This window comes from Ranitomeya variabilis, chromosome 4, assembly GCF_051348905.1.
Source record: "Ranitomeya variabilis isolate aRanVar5 chromosome 4, aRanVar5.hap1, whole genome shotgun sequence".
NCBI lineage: Eukaryota > Metazoa > Chordata > Amphibia > Anura > Dendrobatidae > Ranitomeya > Ranitomeya variabilis.
Window position 1 is genome coordinate 664,733,455 of NC_135235.1, and position 24,983 is coordinate 664,758,437.

Here is a 24,983-nt window from a genome sequence, read left to right on the forward strand (position 1 = left end):
TGAAAAATGTAATGCCGCCATATAGTAGGCGTCCGGTGACTGGTGATAATTCCCTCATGTGTGGGGTCTATTTGTTTCCACATTACATTCCACAAATAAAACTGTGTAGAAAAGGGGCACGCAGGGGAATTGTGCCCGTAGTTAGGGGCAAATAATGCTGGAAAAGGGACCGAGAGTCCGTGTTAGGCCGGGGTCACACTAGTGTATAATATGGACGAATGCTATGTGGGAAAACATCGCATAGCACTCGGACCACTGTTAATCTATGGGGCAGCTCCCATCACCGTATTTATTCTTGGGCGTATTCAGCGTGCGACTGAAATCGCTTCATGCTGCAATTGTACACGTATATCGGCCGAGTCTCGCCAATGCAAGTCTATGGGTGCGAGAAAAAAACAGACACCACACGGACCATCAGTGTGACTTGTGAGAAATACACATTTTCCTCATTTCAGCCCATTGAGCCATTAAATTAATTGGGGAAAAGCAGTGAGAAATGTAAAGCCATACGGATACATAGGTGAGAAATCGCATTGCAAACACATAACACAGATCACCATACGGAGAACACTTGTGCGACTCTCGACAGGGAGACTCCGATCGATTTTCCATACGGTAAGTGTGATGCCGGCCTAAGTACGAGATCGGGAGAGACTTCTACCAAGATGTCCCAAATCTGTAAGCGAGCGAGCCGCACCCCCGGGATTGGGCCCAGGGCAGTAGTGATGTGTCGTTCGTGAACGAGCCGACACAAAGAGCCGGCTCCCTGCTGTGAACGATGGGAGCCGGCACACCAGTGAGAGCCACTAAAATTCCTGAATGGCTCTCACTGGGCGTAAACTCCCGGACTTCGGCATGTGTAACTCCGCCCACCTGAGCAAAACTCCGCCCACTCTTCAATTTAATTGGCTCATGGGAAGTGGGCGGGGTTTCTGTGGTAGGTGGGCGGGGTTTCGGACGCCCGAACAGGTATTCAATAGGGATCCATTTAGGATCCAAAAAGAGACGGTTCGTGAGCCGAAAGAGCCGGCTCTTTTTGGTGAGCGGAGCCATGAGAGCCGGATCACCAAAAAGAGCCGGACTGCCCATCACTACAGGGCAGAGAAACAGGGCCGTAAGGGGAAAACTGGGTGTGCTAAGGAGGGGGGGGGGGCACAATTAGACACGCGGCTCTGCTCCGTACACCTCACACACACACGGCTCTGCTCCGCACACCCCATACACACACGGCTCTGCTCCGCGCACCTCGTACACACATGGCTCCGCTCCATACACCTCGTACACACGGCTCCGCTCCGTACACCTCACACGGCTCCGCTCCGTACACCCCATACACACATGGCTCTGCTCCGTACACCTCGTACACACGGCTCCGCTTCGTACACACGGCTCCGCTCTGTACACCTCGTACACACGGCTCTGCTCCGTACACCTCGTACACACACGGCTTTGCTCCGTACACCTCGTACACACACGGCTCCGCTCCGTACACCTCGTACACACACGGCTCTGCTCCGTACACCTCGTACACACACGGCTCTGCTCCGTACACCTCGTACACACGCGGCCCCGCTCCGTACACCTCGTACACACACGGCTCCGCTCCGTACACCTCGTACACACGGCTCCGCTCTGTACACCTCGTACACACGGCTCCGCTCCGTACACCTCGTACACACACGGCTCCGCTCCGTACACCTCGTACACACGGCTCCGCTCCGTACACCTCGTACACACACGGCTCTGCTCCGTACACCTCGTACACACACGGCTCTGCTCCGTACACCTCGTACACACGCGGCCCCGCTCCGTACACCTCGTACACACACGGCTCCGCTCTGTACACCTCACACACACGGCTCCGCTCCGTACACCTCGTACACACGCGGCTCCGCTCTGTACACCTCGTACACACGGCTCTGCTCCGTACACCTCGTACACACGCGGCCCCGCTCCGTACACCTCGTACACACACGGCTCCGCTCTGTACACCTCGTACACACGGCTCTGCTCCGTACACACCGTACACACACAGCTCTGCTACATCCACCCTGTAAACCCCTCCTGACCTCACACATAAACTTCCCCTCATCCAGCACCATGACAACCAGCACAGCAGAGTCCTGCATACACTGAGGCCCTGATCATGTGACCCCTGACTCCTCCCCTCCTGTGACCTCATCACAGGTCCTGTGCGCACAGAGCAGCCATATATGTGGTGTGCGGCTCTGCAGGTGGAGGTAGGTGCTGGAGGTTCCCCATTACTGGGTGGGGGGCAGTAACCCCTTCAGCCCTGACACTGTTTAGATGTTTTTTGTTATCATTTTATAAAAATCAATAACGTTTTTATTCCCCTTCCTCTGATAGATACGACCCAACTAAGGAGACACATAATCCTCGCCTAGTACTGTGCCCCATCTGCTCCCCACACACAGTATAATGCTCCCCCAGTACCGCCATCCCCCCACACACACATTATGACACTACAAGTTGCCCCCCACAATATGTCCCCCCCTACCACCTCCTAATAAATAACTCCTCCCTCCCCCACTCCTGGTGCAGGTACAGATGACCCCGGGACACAGCACCGACCTCCTGGATCAGTTTCCCAGGGCTGGAGATGTGGCCCCGGGGCCGGTGCTATAGATGTATGAGGGGCTGTTATCTGCGGTGTGAGCTGTACATGTAAGGCTACGTTCACATTTGCGGCCAGCGCCGCAGCGTCGGGCGCCGCAGCGGCGCCGCATGCGTCATGCGCCCCTATATTTAACATGGGGGCGCATGGACATGCGGCGCACTTGCGTTTTGCGCCGCATGCGTCGCTGCGGCGCCCGCGTCGGGGCACAGAGGACGCAGCAAGTTGCATTTTTGCTGCGTCCAAATTCAATGAAAAAAACGACGCATGCGGCGCAAAACGCAGCGTTGTGCATGCGTTTTGCTGCGTTTTTGTTTGCGTTGTGCGCTGCGGCGCCGACGCTGCGGCGCACAACGCAAATGTGAACGTAGCCTAATGGAGACATTCTGGGGACAGATTATCCCAGCAGTAGAACTTTTTCTCTTCAGTGAATGTAGCTGGATTTTACCTTGTTGTTTTCTCTTTATAATTTAATAATGTCGTTCTAGGACCCCATTGTTAGGCCCCGGCTGTCATGGCGATATATTGGGATGTGTCTATGGGGAACACAGGACTCCCCCTCTCTGTGCCCCAGATATAATGGAGGAGGCGCTCTGCCTCTGTCTTTCTGCCTCAGATACAATAATGGATGTTGTCTCTCCGTTACCTCAGATATATAGAAGATGTCTTCTCTCTGTCCTCATCAGGAATGGAGAATGTTCTTTCTCTTTTGCTAAAACTGTGATATTTATTTTTCTCTTGGAACCTGTTAGGTCCCCCATTGCCCAACACAAGCAGCAGTCACGTACTTATGACTAAATTCCCTCCCTAACCAGCCCTGTATAATGTTATTCCGTTTAATTAATGTTAATAAAAAGCATTTATAAGCTCCATTTTCCCTATGCTAATTAGAGCTCTAGTAGATGAGGTGTTGGTATCTCCAGACTAGTCAGCCATCTTTCCATGTTATCACATCCCTGTGGGTGTGATAACATACACTACCGTTCAAAAGTTTAGGGTCACTTAGAAATTTCCTTATTTTTGAAAGAAAAGCACAGTTTTTTCCAATTACGCTAACATTAAATGATTCAGAAATACACTCTATACATTTATAGGTGTATAGAGGCCCATTTCCAACAACCATCACTCCAGTGTTCTTATGGTACTTTGTATTTGCTAACTGTGTAAGAAGGCTAATGAATGGTTAGAATACCTTTGAAAACCCTTGTGCAAGTATGTTAGCACAGCTGAAAACAGTTTGGCTGATTAGAGAACCTATAAACCTGACCTTCCTTTGAGCTAGTTGAGAATCTGGAGCATTACATTTGTTGGTTCCATTAAACTCTCAAAATGGCAAGAAAAAAAGAACTTTCAAGTGAAACTCGACAGTCTATTCTTGTTCTTAGAAATGAAGGCTATTCCATGCGAGAAATTGCCAAGAAACTGAAGATTTCCCACAACAGTGTGTACTACTCCCTTCAGAAGAGAACACAAACAGGCTCTAACCAGAGTAGAAAGAGAAGTGGTAGGCCCCGCTGCACAACTGAGCAACAAGAAAATGGACATTAGAGTCTGTAGTTTGAGAAATCGACGCCTCACAGGTCCTCAACTGGCAGCTTCATTATTAGTACACGCAAAACGCCAGTGTCAACGTCTACAGTGAAGAGGCGACTCCGGGATGCTGGCCTTCAGGGCAGAGTGGCAAAGAAAAAGCCATATCTGAGACTGGCTAATAAAAGGAAAAGATTAATATGGGCAAAAGAACACAGACATTGGACAGAGGAAGATTGGAAAAAAGTTATGGACAGATGTATCCAAGTTTGTGGTGTTTGGATCACACAGAAGAACATTTGTGAGATGCAGAACAACTGAAAAGATGCTGGAAGAGTGCCTGACGCAATCTGTCAAGCATGGTGGAGGTAATGTGATGGTCTGGGGTTGCTTTGGTGCTGGTAAAGTGGGAGATTTGTACAAGGTAAAAGGGATTTTGAATAAGGAAGGCTATCACTCCATTTTGCAACGCCATGCCATACCCTGTGGACAGCGCTTGATTGGAGCCAATTTCATCCTACAACAGGACAATGACCAAAAGCACACCTCCAAATTATGCAAGAACTATTTAGGGAAGAAGGCAGCTGGTATTCTATCTGTAATGGAGTGGTCAGCGCTGTCACCAGATCTCAACCCCATTGAGCTGTTGTCTGAGCAGCTTGACGGTATGGTACTCAAAAAGTGCCCATCAAGCCAAACCAACTTGTGGGAGGGGCTTCTGGAAGCATGGGGTGAAATTTCTCCAGATTACCTCAGCAAATTCACTGCTAGAATGACAAAGGTCTGCAGTACTGTAATTGCTGCCAAGGGAGCATTCTTTGAGGAACGCAAAGTTTGAAGGAGAAAATTATTGTTTCAAATAGAAATCTTTTTTTTTAACCTTGTTAATGTCTGGAATAGATTTTCAATTCATTTGGCAACTCATTTGATTAATAAAAGTATGAGTTTTCTTGGACACAAAATTGTCTGGGTGACCCTAAACTTTTGAATGATAGTGTAAGTTTCACATGTTGGTGTCATCACCAGCTCATCCAAATCTCCCATTTGCACTTCGCTCATGTTGGCAGCATCACTGCGCCTCTGTAACTGAGTGTACACTTCCCTGCTTCAAAGGCGCACTGCACATAACGGGAAGTTCCATAGAGCCATCTTCTGAACTTGTTCATATTTGGGTATGCAATAAATGAATTGAAACCTATAGCAGATCTGGACCATAAAAATGAACACTTCGTCTATGTATATGACCCAGGACATTATCTTGGAGTTCCATCAAACTCCTCCCGGAAGATTACCATTTCCTCCCACCAGCCCAGAAGTAGATTTTAATAAGACAGGCACAGGAACCCCCCCATCACGGTCCCTCTGATCTGGTGGAATATCTTCCCATTAAATAGGAAATAGTTATGGGTAAGGATAAATCGAAGTAATTTGGGAAGAAATTGGTTATGTCACTACATTGTATGGTTCTGGATTTAAGAAAATAATTAGCCACCATGATCCCTTCTTCATGGGGAATACTACTATATTGTGCCTCTACAACTGTGGAAGCCAAATAGTATTGTTCCTTATGACAATACCATCTAATTTCACCAAGAGAACGTCTGTATCCCTGACATATGAAGGCATCGAAGTGACAAAGGGGCGGAGTATCTTGTCTATTTAAAACCCTATCTACTGACTCATGGAATTTACTCCTGACACTACAGGTTTCCTCCAAGTGCAGCAAAACCAAAAGAAACAAATTGGAGTACAAGTTGGTATACATGCAACGTGTTGGAGCATGTTCACGCTGGCTATCACACAGACAAAACCTAAGATAGAAACTACATGATCATATTCCCTACTACAAGCAAGTAAAAAGCAAAAATGCATATAAATAACATACGGTACTTAGTAAACTCTGTTTTTTATTAAAAAAGCCTAAAAGCCATGTCATCAGAACCAAGGTGTACTCTGTCATAACGGTCCTAACCTCTAGTAATATACGCTGTCACCCAGATCAGTATGTGTACAGAAGCTCAGTGTTTGATAAATTCTTAATCATTATTCACAATGAAGATACTGTTGAGGATTTGTCAAAAATAACCTCAATGTCAATAGGTGCCAAGCAGGGCCGGGGCCCAAGTATGGACACCCAGCAATGGGAAGCTATATAAATGTAATGTCCAGCTCAAAGAAAGTGAGGCCTCACCCCTGAGTGCAAGAACTTAAAGCATACTTGGCTTTTACGTTTTTAATTTTAATCACAAACAGTATTTAGTAAGTACCCTATGTTATTTATATGCACTTTTGCATTTTACTTACCGTATTTTAGTTTATAAGACAAACCGAATTCTAAGGTGCACCCCAAATTTTGAGGAGAAAAATAGGAAAAGAACCCTTTTTTTTAATAAAATGGTGGTGCTTCTTACTATCCATGCGTCTTATTGCTTACCGGGGGTGGTGGCTGCTGTGAAGCGGGGTCCCAGGGTCAGTGCTGGTGGAGGCAGGAGTGGGGCGATGCTGCGGACCCCAGACTGGGAGAAAGGGGTGTTCGGATGTGCAACGCTACGGGTGTTCGGTGGTGCAGGGACTCCGCCAAGATTTTGTTAAAGCCCGGAGCCCCCCGTACTTGTATGGTTTACATTGCGGAGGACTCCGGGAAAATGGCTGCCGGGAGTGGCGCATGTGGAGATGGAGATCTTGGGCTGAGATCTCATCTCCCGAGAACTTGGTGCCGAGATCTCCATCTGTGCATGCGCCGCCCCGGCAGCCATTTTCCTGGAGTCCACCGCAATGTAAGCCATGGAAGTACAGGGGGCTCCGGGCTTTGACAAAATGTCGGCGGGTCCCACCGCACCACTGAACATCCCCAGTGTTGCACCTCTAAACACCCCCAAATCCCAGCCTGCGGCCTGAAGCAACGCGTCACTCTTGCCTCCTGCAGCAGTTACCTTGGGACCTTGCTCCACAGCGGCCGGTAAGGTATATCCGAATTATAAGGCACCCCCTCCATTTTCCCCCCGAATTTTTGGGGAAAAAGTGTTTTATAATCCGAAAAATACGGTACTTTTAGTAGGTATAACTTAGGCTTTGACGTCCTCTGAGTGGGTCTAACCCTTTGTGAACTTAATCGAGAGCATAAAAAGTGGGAATGGTGACAATTAGGTGCCATAAATTCACATTCATTCTTTAAGATTAGTTTTTCATAGAGTGTAAAAAAGCCTTCAGCAATACACATTATCAGCTGGGCATCTATTTCCTCTGTCTACAGATATTGGGTGACATATCTTCTAACCATTGTGTGTTTTTCTATATCTCGTATAGTTTGGGGTTGTTTTTAAATGGACTAATAGATATTGATATTTTAGGGGATTCTTTGTTAGCTGTATATACAACAATAGCAATAACAGTGCTGTGAAGAAGAGATACACACTGACCCATAAGTGTCCTCTCTTCTGGAATAGCGCCAGTCCTGCCTTTCTCCGGGGGTGGACTGTGGATTACGCAATTAAAACTGATATATTCTTCTTTTGGACCTAGACTTATTTTACCTACTGTATAAAAGATTTAGTGATTTTCTACATAGCTGTTGGCTCATGAACTTTTATTTTGTTTTTGTTTGATGTGTGGATTAAAGTATGTAGGTTTTATTGTAGAAGTCAGGAACAAAAAACAATGTAGAAAAATTAATAAAGATAATATCACATTAATGACTCCACACTACTCCTGTGTCACCACTGCTTGAGTCCTCCACCAGTCTCTATATTTCCTTGTAAGTCTCAACAAATTAGAGGTACCTATGTCCATCATAGCCAGTGATTTGGAGCATGGAGGAGATGACTTGGTCAGCAATTTAACTGATATCCCAATCCATGCTAGACTAGATAATATAGCATCCTCAAATTATATCTCCTCATATGTTTCCTCTTATCATCTCCAGTATTTGTATTATTACATGGGATTCTTTATGATGTTACATTGGTCTCATCTTCTTCATATCAAGGTCCCCTCGATACTGAATCCTCTCAGCGGAGATCTTCTATATTTAGACAATTATTCTGATTTACCCATCAAGGTTGGATATGGACATGAACAAAATGGCGGAGAGGCTATTACAACTTAACCTAGAGATCCTCTTCCGGCTTACTGGAGAGGTGAGAGATTCTGATGACATCACATTACGTCATTCTTATCTATGGGAATAACAGATGGACAGAACTGGAGAGGTAAGGACTCTGGAAATGTCTTTAGTGAGATTTATTAATGTGTCTCTCCATAACCAGGATTACACAGTAGTGAAGAAGACCTCTAGTGAGCGCTGTCAGGCCCCAGTGTCTGAGGGATGGGGAAGAACCCTGAGCCCAATCATGGAACCTCCACCTCACCCCCTGATACATGAGGATATCAATGACCCGAAGATCCTAGAACTTGCCTACAAGATGACTGAGCTGCTGACTGGAGAGGTGACACTGCTGGGAATGCTGGGACATTATACAGTAATGCTATGAAGGGATCGGGGGATGACAGTATCATTGTATGTGTCAGGTTCCTGTAAGGTGTCAGGATGTTGCCGTCTATTTCTCCATGGAGGAGTGGGAGTATTTAGAAGAGCACAAAGATCTGTTCAAGGACGTTATGATGGCAGTTTCCCAGCCCCTCACATCACCAGGTAATAGACAGGACTAAATACACACGGCCTATAATTATTTGTATGTAAAGAATGAATTCAGTCCCTGTATGTGTTTCCTCCAGTTCTATCCAGTAAGAGGACAACACCAGAGAGCTGTCCTCATCCTCTTCTTCCACAGGACTGTAAACAAGAAAATCTAGATGTTCCTCAGGATCATCAGGTAGGTGGAGAGAAGGTGCCATGAGATCTTCCCTATGATGTATAGGCGGCTGTAAAGATCTTGTGTTCCGTCTTGTTTTATCCACCAGTATTACCATACTTTTAGGACTATAAGACGCACTTTTTTCCTCCAAAAATGTGAAGGAAAATGGGGGTTGTGTCTTATAGTCTGGATGTACAGGCTGTGGTGGGGAGGTGGGGAAGCGGCATTGGCGGAGTAGTGAGTCACAGAGGCAGGAGCCGGCTTCTGCTGCTAACTCCTGTGCCCACTGCTAAAGAGAAATATTCACTGCATTCCACGCCTATGGGCATGGAGGGCAATTAATATTTTTTCCCTTTAGCATCCTTATATGACTGGCCCCTATCCCAGTCCTGGTATGCAAGGCTCCATCCTTATCCTGGTATGATTGGCCCCCACCCCCATCCTGGTATCCAGGGCCCCATCAAAAAACATAGAAAAAAAAAATTACACTTACCTTCCCAGCGCTCCCTCGCAGCGTCCTGCTCCTTTGCCAGTAGCTGCTTTATGCTTTTAAGCAGCGTATGGCAGGGACGTCATGCACTGCTTGAAGCCGAAGGGCAGCTGCCTGAATACTCACTGCTCCCCATGCTGGGACTGTGTGCGCAGAGAGCAGTGAACATTCATTTCTCTTCAGTAGCGCGATCAGTGTCAGCCGGAGCCTTCCTGCAGCTGTTGGCTGCAACTACAAGGAATGGATATTCTCTGCATTCTACGCCCATGGGAGTGGAATGCGGAGAATATTCATTTCTGTTAAGTAGCAGCACACATGACCACCTGCCGGCAGCTGCAGGAGGCCAGCGGCTGACACTGTGAGCTTTACTGAAGAGCAAAGAATGCTCACTGCTCTCCATGCACACAGTCCCGGCATGCAGAGCAGTGAGTATTCCGGCAGCTGCCCTTCGACTTGCAAGCAGCGCATGACGTCCCTGCCATGCGCTGCTTACAAGCATAAAGCAGCTGCTGGCAAAGGAGTAGGACACTACGAGGGAGTGCCGGTAAGGTAAGTGTAATATTTTTTTTTTTATTTTTTTTTTGTTTGTTTTCTGATTTAGCCATTCATACCAGGATGAGGGTGGGGGACAATCATGGCAGTATAAGGATGGTTCCATGCATACCAGGATCAGGATGGGGGCCAAGCATACCAGGTTAAGGATGGGGCCATGCATATTAGGACGAGATGGGGGTCCTGCATACCAGGATATTGATGAGGAGGCATGCATACCAGGATGGGGATAAAGGGGACTATTCCTATCAGGCTAGAGATAAGGGGGGCATGCATACCAGGCTAAGGAGGAGGGAGCCATGCATACCAAGATTAGGATGAGGGTCATGCATGCCAGGATATGGATAAGAGGGGTATACACACCAGGATAGGGACATATGGATGAGGAGGAACCATATATACCAAGATAAGGATGAAGGGGCCATGTGTATCAGGATGGGGATGAGGGGACCATATATACCGGAATTGTGAATATTATGTACAGAATTGACCACATTTTTTGCTTCAATTTTTTTCCCTAATTTCCTCCTCTAAAACCTAGGTGCGTCTTATGGTCCGGCGCGTCTTATAGTCCAAATAATACTGTATGTTTTACACTTTTGTAAAGAGAACGGTGGAGATGGAGTATTAGAGCCGATCATAGATGTGACTTCTCCATCTGTCTGTTGTTTCAGGGTGAAGATCTGACCCACATTAGTACTACAGAGATTAAAGAGGAGGTTCCCTCATATGACTACCCAGGTGAGTAGTAACCACTAAATGCAGAGAAGTCACAGATTCATCTCAGTCAGCAGCTTTCACTGCTTTATCAGCGGTGTAGTCTGGACATAACACAATCATGTGATCACAATTTTGCCATTAGACACCGTACATGTTCCTCCACTCGAAACATGTTCAATTACTTTGGGCATTGAAACTCCTTCTTCTATAGAACTTACAACCTGGAGGATCCAACTACCCCCTGAAATTAGAAGATTCTTTCTCTTATCTGTCCTGATCTGTAAACTACAAAGTCTAATGACAGCGTATGTAGAAAGTGCTGACAAGTTAGAAAATTATTTTAAGTAAAATATTACAATGGCTTCCTAGAACCCTGATATTTTATTTGATAAGTCTACCTCCTCTCCCTTCTGTGCTGCTGTATGTGCTCATATGGTCCCTACAAGAACAAGTCCAGTCTTTGTGGCCAAACTTCGCTTTTATGATCCACAACATGAAATGTGCAGTGAGGCCAAGTGTGAATTTCTCTACAATAACAGAGTTTTATCCAGAATTTTAAATTTATTTTAAAGCCAACTAAGTTCTAAGAGTAAAAACTTGATTCCAGCTCACCCAGTTGCTTTATGCTCATCCACCTGGGGCTCAGACACCAGCCTCGCCCTGGCCTCACATCAAAGAAAATAGAAAAAATTGGAGTCCGGCTCAACAGGACTGGACTTTCCTTTTATTTTTATTTTTCAAAAGTAAATATAGTGCATACAAAAGAAGAATTTACATGGTCGACATGACCCAGTAGATGCGTATCGACTGCAGTAAGCAGATGTATAAGTATGTCATGGCGATCATGCGCTGTGCCGGCGTAATCACCACAAGGAGCTGAGCTCGGCTAAAGGTACCTTCACACGAAACGACTTTGTAACGATATCGCTAGCGATCCGTGATGTTGCAGCGTCCTGGCTAGCGATATCGTTTAGTTTGACACGCAGCAGCGATCAGGATCCTGCTGTGATGTCGCTGAATAAAGTCCAGAACTTTATTTGGTCGTCCGATCGCCGTGTATCGTTGTGTTTGAAAGCAAAAGCAACGATACCAGCGATGTTTTACACTGGTAACCAGGGTAAACATCGGGTTACCAAGCGCAGGGCCGCGCTTAGTAACCCGATGTTTACCCTGGTTACCAGCGTAAAAGTAAAAAAAACAAACAGTACATACTCACCTGCGCGTCCCCCAGCGTCTGCTTCCTGACACTGACTGAGCGCCGGCCCTAAAGTGAAAGTGAAAGCACAGCGGTGACGTCACCGCTCTGCTGTTAGGGCCGGAGCTCAGTCAGTGTCAGGAAGCGGACGCCGGGGGACGCGCAGGTGAGTGTGTACTGTTTGTTTTTTTTACTTTTACACTGGTAACCAGGGTAAACATGGGGTTACTAAGCGTGGCCCTGCGCTTAGCAACCCGATGTTTACCCGGGGACCTCGGCATTGTTGGTCGCTGGAGAGCGGTCTGTGTGACAGCTCCCCAGCGATCAAACAGCGACGCTGCAGCGATCGGCATCGTTGTCGCTATCGCTGCAGCGTCGCTTCATGTGAAGGTACCTTTACATGATAGCTGAGACTCGGCTGTCACTGCCAGCTGTGATGCCTGTACCGCCCCCAGTTGTTTAATCCCGTTAATGCAGCAATCTACAGTATATTGATCACAGCATATTTGGTAGGCTTCCGATCGGAGGCCCCGTGACGTCATCGCGAGAGACCAATCGTTGTAATGGCAACCCAGGGTTGTCGAGTTGACCTCCGGGCAGAGACCTACGGTAAGAGTGTTAGACCATGCGACATGCATGGTCTAAGAGGTTTCTGTCAGTGTAATACTGATATGTATAATGCCTTGCAATGCTGATGCCTCGCAATTGTTGATGAGCGATCAAGCATCGGGATGCTCGGCACGCTCTGCACTCGAGTGAGTATCGCGGTTTATCGAGCGCCTTGTCGAGTCCCTGCCCTGCATGTTTGAAGCCTGTTAGGCAGCTAATAAACATTTGAGAATTGCCCCCTATGCACAGTAATACCGTAGTCCTGTTGGATACTGACATTACTGTGATTGGCCGGCCGCCTCACATCATGGGGTCTTACATAAGACCCAGTGGCCCACTGCCCGAGCCAGTGTCTAGGAAACAGTTCAGGGAGAGTTGTTATACAAGTGAGAGCGTCGTTTAAAGCCGGTATATAGTCGGGGTTTATTAAGAGTGCTGTTGCATAACTTGTATACCGCTTCTGCAGCTTTGAAACAACAGTCCTTCTCAGGGCTAAATATTTCTCTTTCTGTAGTAAAACTGCTGTTACCTACATTGAGTAGAGGTATAGCTTTGGATTAGAAGCATCTAAGCAGGGTTTTAATACTTGTATACTACTGCTGCACTGTTAAAACAACAAACCTTGTCAGGGCTAAATATTTTCTTTTCCCTGCTAATACCAGAAAGTTTGCAGGCATATAAATTTATACCAAATTTAAAATGCGAAAGGCGTGCGGTAAAGTGGATGCGCTGCTGATGGTGCACGCAGAGGCCATAGGCGAGGTGAAACTGTGTTTGCTGCAGGAGCACAACAAACATGATGTTACATGAGACCTAGGTTCCTGTACCACTTTGCAGGGGGGAGTGGGGCACCCCTCTTGAAACCATAATAATGGGAACAGGTGGCCCCTGTATTAGTCCACCAGCTGTATAATTGCTGCTGAATTACTCCCTACAATGTATGAGGGCCCCCACACTCTTTGAAGGATATGTATATGGGTCCCCAATTGTTCATAATGCTACGACATCATACTACAAGTTTTAATTTAAAAAAAATCTTATACTCACATAACCCAGGATCCTGACGTGTCCTGTGGCAACGCAACATGCTGCATAGCGCCAACACACGCACCAAATGTCCAGAATCCCAGCGCAGCACAATGACGTCACCGTGCCAGGACTCAGAAGTCCTGTGTGTGCGTAAACGCCTCAGTTGTTCTATAGACCGCAGGCATACAGTCATCTGCGGTCTACAGAATAGAGAGTAGTAGGGCGGGAAGATCGTGTCTCCCTGTGCTCTACCGCAGGGCTTATCTGTATATGTGCTTTATACATGCTGATTAATTAGGACAGTGTAGCTCTGGGTGGGCCACTCTGCTCACTCTGCCCCCCGGTAGCTACGCTACTGTATACTGTGACCACACACATCAGATATTACACCAGTCACATATTACCCTCTATATAACATCCAAAGTCTGTGCACACAGCATCTTATAGCCCTGCTATATCCTATACTATGTGCACAGACATCGGATGTTATATACAGGGTAACTTGTCATGTTATATTTTACGCTATGAGTGCAGACATCAGATTTTAGAGCATCACATATCACCCTGTATGTAATATCAGATGTCTGCACACACCGCATATTATATCCCTGCTGTATCCTATACTATGTGCATAGACATCCGATATAATATACAGGATTATGTGTCATGCTATATATTACAGTATGAGACATCAGATTTTATAGCACCACATATTACCCTGTATACAACATCAGACGTCTGTACACATAGTGTAGGCTATATCAGTGACATATTCTCCTGTACACTGTATGTACTATGTGTATACTATGATATATGCACTGACTGTGTGTGTATATATATATATATATATATATATATATATATATATATATATATATATATATATATATATATATATATATATATATATATATATATATATATATATATATATATATTGATGTCCTGCAGTCAGGCTCAGGAGCAGTCTATGGTCCTGTATACAGCTGTCTGCAGTCGCCCTGGGACTGTGAGTTCTTGCTGCAGCTTGTTCTTACACACAGATCGGGTAACGCTGGAGCTGATGACCCCACTGACAGTGAGACCCCATCTGTGACAAGCTTCATGCTGGGCAATAAATCATCTCGCCTGCCTCAGAGTGACTGCACGCACCTCATGGCAAGATCCGACCCTGTCAGAGACCTCCTGCCCCGGCCCCCGGGCACTCTGCTCTGCTGCCCTCATCTAAGAAGTTCCTCTCCGTGGAATCAGCCCGGGGACATGCAGGTGACGTGAGATCAGCAGACCGTCGCACCCTCACATCTTGCAGTGTGGGCGTATCTGCCATACTGGGTTGACCAGGCCGGCACTTGTACATCTCCGAAGCACAAAGCCTAAAACTGCTGCTTATACACACGATCGCGCTGCACAACAAAAATGAGCAGGGCCAAGGGGCTGCACAGAACAGCATAGAGCGCCGCCCCCTGGTCATGCTGGTTTCAGCTGTGCAGCGTGATTGGGGGCGCAAGGCAAGCTAATGCTGTCTGACGTGCATGCTTGTGAGACCGAGTGGAGGTGATCAGCAGTCCACTACAGGGACAGGCCCTTCTGGTATTTACCAGATGGCCAGTCCGGCCCTTGGTGCCATGACCTACTGGGAGAGCCCATGAGGTGCCAGGACATTAAAACCCCTCATAAGTGACCTTATTTTACAAACTACACCTCTCAGTGAATTCATCTAGGGGTGCAGTGGTCATATTGACACCATGGCTGTGTCACAGAATTATATACCAAAGAGACAGCAGGCGGCGCCTGATGGGACTATTACTCCCATCAGCCTACCCCTGCTGCCGCTAATAACAGTGACAGCAGGAGCGGCTGATGGGGGTATTCATCAGCCGCCACCTGCACTATAAATAAATAATAAATAAATGAAAAAACTGGCATGGGGAAGAGGCACTTGTCAAGGGTGTCCCCTATCACCTCTACCATATTATTCCTTCTTGCAATTGAACCACTAGCTATCCATCTTCGTTTTAACGCTAATATACAAGGTATAGAAATTGCATCAATTTCCCACAAGCTTTTTATGTTTGCAGATGATATATTACTTCTCCTATCAGCTCCACAGACATCTTTGCCAGCTCTACTCCAATCCCTTTGTAATTTTTTTTTTAAATTCTTTATTTAAAGGGAAGGTGCTGTGATTTTAGTTTTTGTATTAATAATTATTGATTATATAATCAATTATTTTTAATACAAAAGTAAATGTACTACTTTCATACTTTTTTATTTATTCACTTTTACTTTTACCACTGGACACTGCACACCTCACTTACGGCAGCCATGGGCATAGGAGCCAACGCTTGGACCCTGACCGCATCTCTTTCATTGAGGCCGCGCCTCCTGCCTCTCAGCTGTGACTTGGCCACGCCCACTGAGCTGCTAGGTCACAGCTGTGAGAGGAGATCGTGGCCATTTTGTTGTTTATTTTCCTCTGTCATCGCACACACAGCTCAGTGCGTGCGATGGCTGGAGCTGCCAGGGAGAAGCTGCTGCTGGGAAGCGAGGGTCCGAGGTAAGTATCTGCAGCGAGGTGATTCCAGCCTGTACTTAGTATTACAGTACAGGCTGCAATCACTGCTCACTGCCGAGCTGTTCAGAGCACAGCAGGGAGATCGTCCCACTGCTCTGCCCTGAACAGGATTCAGCACATCCTGGGAGAGGACGGAAGGTAAGTACAGGCTTTCTATTTTCTTATGCATCTACCACTGCTACCAGCCCCTATATACCACTGCTGCCTGCCCCTATATACCACCTACTACTGCTACCTGCCTATATATACCACTGCTGCCTGCCCCTATATACCACCTACCACTGCTACCTGCCTCTATATACCACCTACCACTGCTACCTGCCCCTATATACCACCTACCACTGCTACCTGCCTATATATACCACCTACCACTGCTACCTGCCCCTATATACCACCTACCACTGCTACCTGCCTCTATATACCACCTACCACTGCTACCTGCCCCTATATACCACCTACCACTGCTACCTGCCCCTATATACCACCTACTACTGCTACCTGCCTATATATACCACTGCTGCCTGCCCCTATATACCACCTACCACTGCTACCTGCCTATATATACCACTGCTACCTGCCCCTATATACCACCTACCACTGCTACCTGCCTCTATATACCACCTACCACTGCTACCTGCCTCTATATACCACCTACCACTGCTACCTGCCCCTATATACCACCTACCACTGCTACCTGCCCCTATATACCACCTACCACTGCTGCCTGCCCCTATATACCACCTACTACTGCTACCTGCCTATATATACCACTGCTGCCTGCCCCTATATACCACCTACCACTGCTACCTGCCTATATATACCACTGCTACCTGCCCCTATATACCACCTACCACTGCTACCTGCCTCTATATACCACCTACCACTGCTACCTGCCCCTATATACCACCTACCACTGCTACCTGCCCCTATATACCACCTACCACTGCTACCTGCCCCTATATACCACCTACCACTGCTACCTGCCCCTATATACCACCTACCACTGCTACCTGCCCCTATATACCACTGCTACCAGCCCCTATATACCACCTACCACTGCTACCTGCCCCTATATACCACCTACCACTGCTACCTGCCCCTATATACCACCTACCACTGCTACCTGCCCCTATATACCACTGCTACCAGCCCCTATATACCACCTACCACTGCTACCTGCCCCTATATGCCACCTACCACTGCTACCTGCCCCTATATACCTCTATACCACTGCTACCTGCCCCTATGTACCACCTACCACTGCTACCTGCCCCTATATACCACCTACCACTGCTACCTGCCCCTATATACCACCTACCACTGCTACCTGCCCCTGTATACCACCTACCACTGCTACCTGCCTCTATGTACCACCTACCACTGCTACCTGCCTCTATATACCACTGCTACCTGCCTCTATATACCACCTACCACTGCTACCTGCCTCTATATACCACCTACCACTGCTACCTGCCCCTATATACCACCTACCACTGCTACCTGTCCCTATATACCACTGCTACCTGCCACTATATTACACTTACCACTGCTACCTGCCTCTATATACCACCTACCACTGCAACATGCCTCTATATATACCACTGCTACCTGCCTCTATATACCACCTACCACTGCTACCTGCCTCTATATGCCACCTACCACTGCAACATGCCTCTATATATACCACTGCTACCTGCCTCTATATACCACCTACCACTGCTACCTGCCTCTATATACCACTGCTACCTGCCTCAATATACCACCTACCACTGCAACATACCTCTATATACCACCTACCACTGCTACCTTCCTCTATATACCACCTACCACTGCTACCTGCCCCATATACCATCTACCACTGCTACCTGCCTCTATATACCACTGCTACCTGCCTCTATATACCTACCACTGCTACCTGCCCCTATATACCACTGCTACCTGCCCCTATATACCACTTACCACTGCTACCTGCCCCTATATACCACCTACCACTGCTGCCTGCCTCTATATACCACTGCTGCCTGCCTCTATATACCACCTTCCACTGCTACCTGCCTCTATATACCACTGCTACCTGCCTCTATATACCACCTACCACTGCTACCAGCCCCTATATACCACCTACATCTGCTACCTGCCCCTATATACCACTGCTACCAGCCCCTATATACCACCTACCACTGCTACCAGCCCCTATATACCACCTACCACTGCTACCAGCCCCTATATACCACCTACCACTGCTACCTGCCCCTATATACCACTGCTACCTGCCCCTATATACCACCTACCACTGCTACCTGCCCCTATATACCACCTACCACTGCTACCTGCCCCTATATACCACTGCTACCAGCCCCTATATACCACCTACCACTGCTACCTGCCCCTATATACCACCTACCACTGCTACCTGCCCCTATATACCACCTACCACTGCTACCTGCCCCTATATACCACTGCTACCAGCCCCTATATACCATCTACCACTGCTACCTGCCCCTATATGCCACCTACCACTGCTACCTGCCCCTATATACCTCTATACCACTGCTACCTTCCCCTATGTACCACCTACCACTGCTACCTGCCCCTATATACCACCTACCACTGCTACCTGCCCCTATATACCACCTACCACTGCTACCTGCCTCTATGTACCACCTACCACTGCTACCTGCCTCTATATACCACCTACCACTGCTACCTGCCTCTATATACCACTGCTACCTGCCTCTATATACCACCTACCACTGCTACCTGCCTCTATATACCACCTACCACTGCTACCTGCCTCTTTATACCACTGCTACCTGCCCCTATATACCACCTACCACTGCTACCTGCCCCTATATTCCACTTACCACTGCTACCTGACTCTATATACCACCTACCACTGCTACCTGCCTCTATATGCCACCTACCACTGCAACATGCCTCTATATATACCACTGCTACCTGCCTCTATATACCACCTACCACTGCTACCTGCCCCTATATACCACCTACCACTGCTACCTGCCCCTATATACCACCTACCACTGCTGCCTGCCCCTATATACCACCTACCACTGCTACCTGCCCCTATATACCACTGCTACCTGCCCCTATATACCACCTACCACTGCTACCTGCCCCTATATACCACCTACCACTGCTACCTGCCCCTATATACCACTGCTACCAGCCCCTATATACCACCTACCACTGCTACCTGCCCCTATATACCACCTACCACTGCTACCTGCCCCTATATACCACCTACCACTGCTACCTGCCCCTATATACCACTGCTACCAGCCCCTATATACCATCTACCACTGCTACCTGCCCCTATATGCCACCTACCACTGCTACCTGCCCCTATATACCTCTATACCACTGCTACCTTCCCCTATGTACCACCTACCACTGCTACCTGCCCCTATATACCACCTACCACTGCTACCTGCCCCTATATACCACCTACCACTGCTACCTGCCTCTATGTACCACCTACCACTGCTACCTGCCTCTATATACCACCTACCACTGCTACCTGCCTCTATATACCACCTACCACTGCTACCTGCCTCTATATACCACCTACCACTGCTACCTGCCTCTTTATACCACTGCTACCTGCCCCTATATACCACCTACCACTGCTACCTGCCCCTATATTCCACTTACCACTGCTACCTGACTCTATATACCACCTACCACTGCTACCTGCCTCTATATGCCACCTACCACTGCAACATGCCTCTATATATACCACTGCTACCTGCCTCTATATACCACCTACCACTGCTACCTGCCTCTATATACCACTGCTACCTGCCTCAATATACCACCTACCACTGCAACATACCTCTATATACCACCTACCACTGCTACCTGCCTCTATATACCACCTACCACTGCTACCTGCCCCATATACCATCTACCACTGCTACCTGCCTCTATATACCACTGCTACCTGCCTCTATATACCTTCCACTGCTACCTGCCCCTATATACCACTGCTACCTGCCCCTATATACCACTTACCACTGCTACCTGCCCCTATATACCACCTACCACTGCTGCCTGCCTCTATATACCACTGCTGCCTGCCTCTATATACCACCTTCCACTGCTACCTGCCTCTATATACCACTGCTACCTACCTCTATATACCACCTACCACTGCTATCTGCCTCTATATACCACTGCTACCTGCCTCTATATACACCTACCACTGCTACCTCTGTCCTGTGTAGCTAATCTAGTCCTGTGTAGCTAATCTAGTCCTGTGTAGCTAATCTAGTCCTGTGTAGCTAATCTAGTCCTGTGTAGCTAATCTAGTCCTGTGTAGCTAATCCTGTACTGAGTCCTCAGCAGTCAGTATCACACAGAACAGGATTAGATACACGGCTCAGCAGTCGGTATCACACAGGACAGGATTAGATACACGGCTCAGCAGTCGGTATCACACAGAACAGGATTAGATACACGGCTCAGCAGTCTGTATCACACAGGACAGGATTAGATACACGACTCAGCAGTCAGTATCTAATCCTCTCCTATGCACTCCTCTCCCCCCTGCGTGTCTTTCCCCATTGTGGTTTATTATTTTTGTTGAGGGAGATGAGGGAGTCGAGGATTATGCGTTCAGTATGGTTTAAAAAAGATGATTAATAAAGGACTTTATTCTGGCCGAGTCTTTATTTACAATACAACTATAGGATTAGTAATGGATGGGTGCCTTATAGACGCCTCTCCATTACTAAGCCGTGGGCTTGATGTCACCAGACAATATGAAGGTGACATTAACCCCACAAATATGAACCCCACTTGCTACCGCTACAGGGCAAGTGGAAATTGCCAAGCAAAGCGCCAGAAAAGGCGCATGTAAAAGGCGGCTGAGAGCTGATGTTTTTAGCCTGGGGGGGACAATATCCATGGCCCCTTCCTAGGCTATTAATGTCAGCCCGCAGCTGTCTGCATAGTATTTGATGGTTATTAAATATAGGGGGCCCCACGTCTTTTTTTTTGGGGGGTGTCCCCCATTTTAATAGCCAGTAAAAGCTAAGTATACAGTTGGGAGCGTGTGAGTGTAGTTCTGTGGAGCAGACGGTCCATCCATGAGTATAAAAGACAGCGCTCCACTGGCTGCTCCACGCACCAAACAGGGAACCCCCATAGACCAGCACACTGCTCTCCTGAAATACTCGGTGCTGCTGTCACCCTGCTCCCTCCACCACATATCTCCCAGAATCCTTGCTGCCTGCCATCCTCCTGACTGTCTACTTGTCAGTATAACTTTGCAGTCAGCAACAAAATGGCTGCTCACTGTGTTCCTGAATATCATCCTCTTATCCCTTAGCAAATACCAGAAGGGGAGGAGAGGAGACATCACACCCATGTCAGCAGACTCCGCCAATAATTACTGCAGTGCAGTAATGTGAGCTAGTTGTACACTAGGTTTTTGTCAAATTTCAGCAGCTGCTCCCCCTAGTGTTTAAAAGTGGAAATGCCAAACCTTTTAAAATTATTTTTCATATTTTACTAAATTATAAACAAATGATAATATTTTTTTAAGAAAATGTAAACATTAATCCTTTACATTTTTCAATTGCTGGAATTTTTTTTTTTTTTATGGCACCTTCCCTTTAAGTACGGTATATCAGGGAAAATAGTAGAAACAGTTAGAAAATAGTTACCAATTACAAATCAGCATTTAGTTGAACCGACGATAAGGGAAAAAAGGGGGGTGGGTTGGGAAGCAAGGGGGGGGGGGTCATGGGGGAAAAGGAGAAGTTACGGAAGGGGTGGAGGAAGTTCAAAAGCATTGGTTAGGTTGGGTTATCTATGTCAAACAAGGTATCATTGGGTGGAATTACCAACTATAAACAACAAAAGGGGAGGTACACATAATTGAATACTATAACATATAGCCAAGCTAACAAATTCGCCAGGAGGTAAGTATATGAGGGCCAGAGACATATGGTCCGTTATGGTGAGCAGAATTATCCTGGAAAGTGGGAGGCCTTCCAGTGCAGAGCGATTAAGTGTTTTGCTGCACTGATTAGTAAAGGGAGAAGGCCATGTTTCAAAGCTTTTGGTTTAAAGCTTTTGGATGGGCACGACAAAAGAGCTTCTACAGCCTGTAGGTCAGAAGTAAGGAGCTGTAATTTTCTAACCTTCTTGCTGACCTCGGACAGGATAGTACGTCCGAGGTCAGAACAGCCGCATTGATGCGGACTCCGGCGGTGAGCCCGCATCAAAGCCGGGACATGGCAACTGTTTTGAACAGCTGACATGTGCCCGCAATAGCGACTGGTGGAATCGCGGTTCACCCACCGCTATTAACTAGTTAAATGTCGCTGTCAAACGCTGACAGCAGCATTTAACTACCGATTCTGGCCGCACTGCCGGAAATGCTCGCATCGCCGGCCCCCGTCACATGATCGGGGGTCAGCGATGCGTCTGCATAGTAACCATAGAGGTCCTTGAGAGCTCTATGGTTACTGATGCCGGATTGCTATGAGCGCCACCCTGTGGTCGACACTCATAGCAATGCAGGAATTCAGCTACATAGGAGCGATCTGATGATCGCTCCCATGTAGCTGAGCCGATCGAGTTGTGCCAGCTTCTAGCCTCCCATGGAGGCTATTGAAGCATGGCAAAAGTAAAAAAAAATTAAAAAAAATGTGAAAAAAATAAAAAAAATATAAAAGTTTAAATCACCCCCCTTTCGCTCCATTCAAAATAAATCAATTAAAAAAAAAATCAAACCTACACATATTTGGTATCGCCGCGTTCAGAATCGCCCGATCTGTCAATGAAAAAAAGGATTAACCTGATCGCTAAATGGCGTAGCGATAAAAAAAATTCGAAACACAAGGATTACGTTTTTTTGGTCACCACGACATTGCATTAAAATGCAATAACAGGCAATCAAAAGGACATATCTGCACAAAAGTTGTATCAATAAAAACGTCAGCTCGGCACGCAAAAAATAAGCCCTCACTCGACCCGAGATCACGAAAAATGGAGACGCTACGGGTATCAGAAAATGGCGCAATTTTTTTTTTTTTAGCAAAGTTTGGAATTTTTTTTCACCACTTAGATAAAAGTTTTAGCACTTAGTGAACCTAGTAATAAAGCCAAACAAAAAACAAGTGTGGGACTGCACTTTTTTGCAATTTCACCGCACTTGGAATATTTTTCCCGTTTTCTAGTACACGACATGGTAAAACCAATGATGTAGTTCAAAGTACAACTCGTTTCGCAAAAAATAAGCCCTCACATGGCCAAATTGACGGAAAAATAAAAAAGTTATGGCTCTGGGAAGGAGGGGAGTGAGAAACGAACACGGAAAAATGGAAAATCCCAAGGTCATGAAGGGGTTAAGTTCTCTATTAATATTCAACCAAAAGCCATTAAGTGCCGAGCAGTCCCAAAAGATGCGGATTTGGTGACCCGTATGTGTATGACATCTCCAGCAAGCGCTAGTTTCTGATAGGCCCGTGTGATAAAGTTTGGCTGGTGTCTTATGCCATCTAGTTAGGATTTTATAAGAGTTTTCCTGGAGGAGGATACACCTAGAGAACCCTTGTGCGTTTATTAAGATTTTGGAAATTTGTTCCTCGGAGAAACTGATGTTGAGTTCCAACTCCCAGGAGTAAATTAAGGAAAGTTTATGTGTGGAAGATGGGGTGATAAGGCGGGAATATAGATGAAAGGTAATCTTTAGTCTCGGAGGTGGCAATTTAGTCATCATATCCAACCAGGACCGGCTAGATTTAGATGGCTATTGTCTAAATTGACAATGTGTCCGTCTAATGTGCAGCTAAATAAGAATTAAACAGTGTCATCAAATGTGGAAGAAGGGATTTCATAAATTTTTTGTAGTATTAGATAGGAAGTCCGTCGGGGCCATGGGCTTTTCCATTCGGTTAAGTCGATAAAGTTTCAAGTATCTCCTGAGTAGTAACCGGAGCTGTTAGTAGGGAGTGATTTTCTGGGGTGGGCTGAGGTAATTGTAAAGGGTCAAGGAACGAGGAAGTCTTTTCTGAAGCCACAGTTGGATCTAAAGTATCCATTGGTGTTCCAAGATTATATAGCCCTTCATAGAACTTTTTAAACTCTTTGGCAATATCGGCAGTCTCAATGGCTGTTGAGCCATCAGTGGAGTTAATTTGCTTTATAAAGGTTTTATCATTACGTTTCTTTAGTAGTGAGGTCATAAGTTTGCTGCCTTTATTGCCATGAAGGTAAAACTTCTGGCAACTTTTCATATAAATCTTGGCTGAGTGGATATTTAATAAATCTCTAAGGGCTTGCCATAGCTTAATTAGTTCCTCTTGCACCTCGGTTGCTAATGATCGTTTATGCAGGGTTTCAAATGAGTTAATTTGATGAAGGATAGAAATCATTTCTCTCTATCGTTTCTGCTTTAAGTATGAAGCCAATGCCACAAATTCTCCTCTCATAACGGCCTTATCAGCCTCCCATACCATAGGCTGTGATGGGCCTGAATGAGAGTTTTCTTGGAAAAAAAAAGGTTGAGAGAATTGGAAAGCTTAGTAATGTGGGCTGTAGAATCTAAGAGCGTTTCATTTAAGGTCCAAGAGTGGAGGGGGTTAGACATGGATGTGATGATGATAATTTCTAAAAATATTGGGGCATGGTCCGAAATTGAGATGACATTGATATTTGCTGATTTAACAAGTTGAAGGTTTGGGGATTGCATCAGGACATAGTCTAGTCTGTGATAACTATTGTATTGGGGTGAGAAAAAAGTGAAATCCTTGGTCGAAGGGTGCAGAGTTCTCCATGTTTCTATGAAATTAAGGGATTACAAA

The 24,983-nt window shown here is 46.5% G+C and overlaps 1 protein-coding gene across 1 annotated transcript in view; it reads left to right on the top strand.

Moving 5' to 3' along the window:
• Positions 1-2,180: 2,180 nt before the first annotated feature.
• LOC143767053 (uncharacterized) overlaps positions 2,181-24,983 on the top strand; it is a 108,737-nt gene continuing 85,934 nt past the window's right edge. The window contains 6 exon segments of the mRNA XM_077255074.1: positions 2,181-2,240; positions 8,151-8,301; positions 8,431-8,610; positions 8,693-8,816; positions 8,900-8,997; positions 10,696-10,762. Coding sequence (XP_077111189.1) covers positions 8,230-8,301; positions 8,431-8,610; positions 8,693-8,816; positions 8,900-8,997; positions 10,696-10,762 — 541 coding nt within the window. The 5' untranslated portion in view covers positions 2,181-2,240; positions 8,151-8,229.